Source organism: Candoia aspera, chromosome 10, assembly GCF_035149785.1.
Source record: "Candoia aspera isolate rCanAsp1 chromosome 10, rCanAsp1.hap2, whole genome shotgun sequence".
Lineage (NCBI taxonomy): Eukaryota > Metazoa > Chordata > Lepidosauria > Squamata > Boidae > Candoia > Candoia aspera.
The window spans coordinates 20074447-20076569 of record NC_086162.1 but is presented as its reverse complement, the minus strand read 5'-3'; the positions used below and the strand labels follow the sequence as shown (position 1 = coordinate 20076569).

Sequence of the window (2123 nt, the reverse complement as noted above, 5' to 3'; positions counted from 1 at the left end):
AAGCAAGGTATGCTTGCACATCTGGAGGCCAAGGGTTGTAGCAAGCTGTAATAAACAGCACAGAAGAATAAAACATTGGAAGTTTGAGCAATGAGAATAGACAGATTCTGTTGGAAAGTGTGGAATGCCACCACTGAAAAGGCCCTGTCTCAGAAATATCCATTGAACTGCATAATCTGTTCATAATCTATCTGCAAAATTTGGGTTTGGTGAGGAGTAGGACACTCAGAACACACATGGATGTTCTGTTCTGTACCAGTGTCAAAGTGTGCTCACACAACTCACTTAATCTGGTTCCTGAATTAACCCATTTTCTGGTAACCAAATGGCTGAGTTCAGACAGGACAATGAGCTACCAAAATCCTAACCAAGGCTAACCCTAACCAACCCACAACCAAGTGCTGTGCAACTTGTCTGCTTGGTCTTTACCTGACTTAGCTAAATGAGTTGTTTGAATGCAGCCATAAGGTGGGCTGACACTTAACCAAGCCAATGACAATCCTAGTGGTTGCAATTATATAACAGGCTAAGCTTGATGAGTTTTAACTTTGGGGCCTAGCTCCATTTGGTTAGCTTACGGTTTGCTGTATTATGTGAATCGAGATAATGGGTGAATTCAGGAAGTCTGTTGTGTGATTGTGGCTGTAGGCATGTTCTCTGTGCAAAAAGAAGACCTCACACCATGCTGGATTCCACTATTCCTGAAGTAGAACCTGAATTCCTATTACTGGAGAAGGAGGACATGGTCCATTTTTCACTAAAAGCACCTTTGAAGGCTGACAGGAAGGAGTGCCAGTTGGCCTTCCTACAATCTGGACCAAAGAAAGCATATAGGAATGGATTGAGACAGCTGTTGAGACACATCAAGCCGTTAGCCAATGGCACCCCGATGTCAACAACAGTTCGCAGTTCAAGGCTCTTGTCTTCCAGGGTTTCTAGAATGGAGAAGAGATGGTGGGGGAACCAGCAGCAGAAGAATGCTGCAACCACCATCACAATGATTCTGAAAGATCTGCCAAACCAGCCAAAGATCTTCCCTCTGAGCTTGAGGACAATGATGCAGTAGCAAGCCAGGATGATGTGGAAGGGGATGAGGAACCCCACTACAAATTCAGTCACCACCACAGAACGGTGGGACTTTAGGTTGCTGGCCCCTTCCAAGTTAAAGCTATAGGAGCACTGTAGAGAGCCATCCTCAGCATACTCCATGTCCCGAAAGCTGAAGTAGGGGGAGCTGAGTCCCAAAGCCATCATCCAGATAAGGACAGCTACTAAGGAAGCCAGCTGGAGTGTGCGATGGTTCAAGGACCAAACTGGGCACACTACAGAAACACAGCGGTCAACGCTGATGGCTGTCAAGAAGAAGACACTAGCAAACATGTTTAGGAAAGACACCACAGTGTCAAGTTTGCAGAATAGCCGCCCAAGAGTCCATTGACCAAGTGCGATATATAGTATCTCTGAAGACAGAGAAAGGACAAATATGAAATCAGCGAGAGCCAAGTTGAGGTACCACATGGTGGTTACTGTCTTTTTCATTTGGAAACCAGTGAGGAAGATGACCAGGCCATTGCCAATGGTTCCAAGGAGTAATGTGATGCTGTAAATTGCCATGGAAACCATCTGAATTATCCCTGAGGTATGAGCGTCATCATAGTAGATCCCAGCACCATTCCAGATGAAACTGTAGGTGTCATTCTCAGGAAATAGCAGAAATTCCTTGTCATCACTATATGGAAAAGAAGTGAGGGAATCCATTCTTTTGAGGTTCTCTCCCTCTTTCAGAGCGTGTGGCCTACAAGATGAAACAGATTTCTTTTGTGCGAGAACCAAGTAGAGATGAATAAGAAAATGGTGGTGGAGTTCTGATTGTTAGATTTCAGAATTCCATGCACAAAACCCAATTTCATATTTCAGAATGGAACCTTTGAGATTTTGATTTAAGTTCTTGGATATACCTGACATGTGGTTATTCCTGCACAGACTAATACTTAGTTTGGAACTCTGGGGCTACACCTTTAAAACGTCTAGACTTGAGGTAACCAAGCCCAAGGACTTTCTTCTGGTGAGTCCAAACTGTAGATCTTTCCTGGTGTTCAGAATATCAGTTCCAGATTCAACCC

At 44.2% G+C, this 2123-nt stretch overlaps 1 protein-coding gene across 1 annotated transcript; it reads right to left on the bottom strand.

Moving 5' to 3' along the window:
- Positions 1-675: 675 nt before the first annotated feature.
- LOC134503289 (C3a anaphylatoxin chemotactic receptor-like) lies at positions 676-1758 on the bottom strand. The gene has a single exon (XM_063312053.1). It carries the CDS (start codon positions 1756-1758, stop codon positions 676-678), a length of 1083 nt encoding a protein of 360 aa, XP_063168123.1.
- Between the last annotated feature and the right edge of the window lie 365 nt (positions 1759-2123).

Excerpts from the sequence above, each read along its gene's own strand:
- LOC134503289 (XM_063312053.1), bottom strand. The coding sequence starts at position 1,758 with ATGGATTCCCTCACTTCTTTTCCATATAGTGATGACAAGGAATTTCTG.